The following is a 1,564-nucleotide window of genomic DNA, read 5'->3' as shown; positions in this document are numbered from 1 at the left end:
TCGTCTTCCCACTGTGGGCGGTCAGTTTTGCTCTGCCAGGTGGTCGGAACGGTTGAATATGGATGTTTCGGATTCCAAGCAGCCGTTTGCCGCTGTATTCTGCCGCCACCACGCTCTGTACAACGGCAACAACAGCACCAGCAACGACACTAATAACAACAAATGAAGCAGATGATGACGAGGCTGTGGTCGAATGTTCGGGCACAGGTCCGTTTGTTTCACGTTTGAAACGTTCACCGGCAATGTTGCTCAACTGTATCAAAAACGAAACCGATTTGCGGGCTGGTAGTTTGCAGACGGCGCTACAATCGACACCAACGTCTGCTTTGACCGCATGTTCGTCGACATCGTACCCGTCGTCTCGTCTGATCGATTCTGCGATTCCAACGCCGACCAAAGTCGTCTCCTCCACCTCCTGCGGCGATACTCTGCAATCTGGCAAAACATTTCTGGTATGTATTTAATTTTAATTTCTTGTACAAATTTATTCGCATGCATTTTTACAATAGCACACAGTGTGGTAATTGACTTCAAAAAAGAGAATTTTCTTATTCATACTTCATTCATCCAACCCCTCATCATTCGTCTTTACTTTCACTCATCTTTGTTCTTTATATATCATTCGTAATTTTTTTTCATTTCAAAGTTATTTTCAAATGTTAATCTTATTTTAATTTAATTTCATTTATATTCTTATTTCCATTTTATTATTCATATTTGATAAGAATACAATTATTTGTTGTATTATTTGGGTATTTTTTCAAATGATTTTCTAATAGAAAAAGGGGCGAGTTTTGTTTTTTTTGACGAAGATGTGCATTTTTGTGGATAATTGAAATAACAGCTAATGATTGTAATTTACTTTAATATCCAGTAAGTATCAAGTGTTATTGTGTAAAGTCAAGATTGAAATTAAAGACAAGAGAGGGAGAGAGGGCAAATGAAGTGGAAATTGTACCTGTGGCTGATATCTACTTCCGCCTGTGTCATTTTATCGATTTCAACGGCTACACAATTTGACACTTTTAACTTCGGCTTATTGATTGTTGTTTGATGTTTAACATAACATTTCACTCACTTTGTGGCACTTTTTCTCTCATTTAGCAATTCCTACTCTGCAACTGTCCACTATATATATATATATCTTGTTTGATTTGAAATTTATTTAATTGTGGATTATTAATCTACTTGAAAGTGTTAATGACTGCAGTGATTTGTTCATGAATTTCTAAATCCATCTGATTTCTATAATTGATGAATAATTAGATTTGATTATTTTTCAAATTTCACACGACTGCTGACTGCTTTTCTCAAGTAAGCAGCAGATGAACTTTCCCTAAAAATTAAAGTGTTTTTCTTGTTTTCACAAACGCCAGAGATCGTTTTCTTTGATTCACAACGGTTTGCCGTTAGTTAATTGTGTGCAGGATTGATTTTTTTTCGCCTAGTTTTTGCTGTTGCAGCTTCGTTGTGAAAAGTTCGCGCCAGCTTGGGGAAGAAAGAAATATATATATATATATATATATATATATATATATATATATATATATATATATGGGGGGTG

General features: G+C 35.7%; 1 protein-coding gene across 1 annotated transcript; it reads right to left on the bottom strand.

Moving 5' to 3' along the window:
- Positions 1–12: 12 nt before the first annotated feature.
- Positions 13–498, bottom strand: Tsp_13336a (conserved hypothetical protein; the record flags this gene model as incomplete). The annotated part of the gene is given in 2 exon segments (XM_003366550.1): positions 13–428; positions 446–498. Coding segments are annotated over 2 exon segments (469 nt in total), but the record flags the coding sequence as incomplete, so codon positions are not given.
- Between the last annotated feature and the right edge of the window lie 1,066 nt (positions 499–1,564).

The sequence above is a fragment of the Trichinella spiralis genome, assembly GCF_000181795.1.
Source record: "Trichinella spiralis strain ISS 195 chromosome Unknown Scfld5816, whole genome shotgun sequence".
Taxonomy (NCBI): Eukaryota; Metazoa; Nematoda; class Enoplea; order Trichinellida; family Trichinellidae; genus Trichinella; species Trichinella spiralis.
This window is presented reverse-complemented; position numbering and strand designations above follow the sequence as displayed.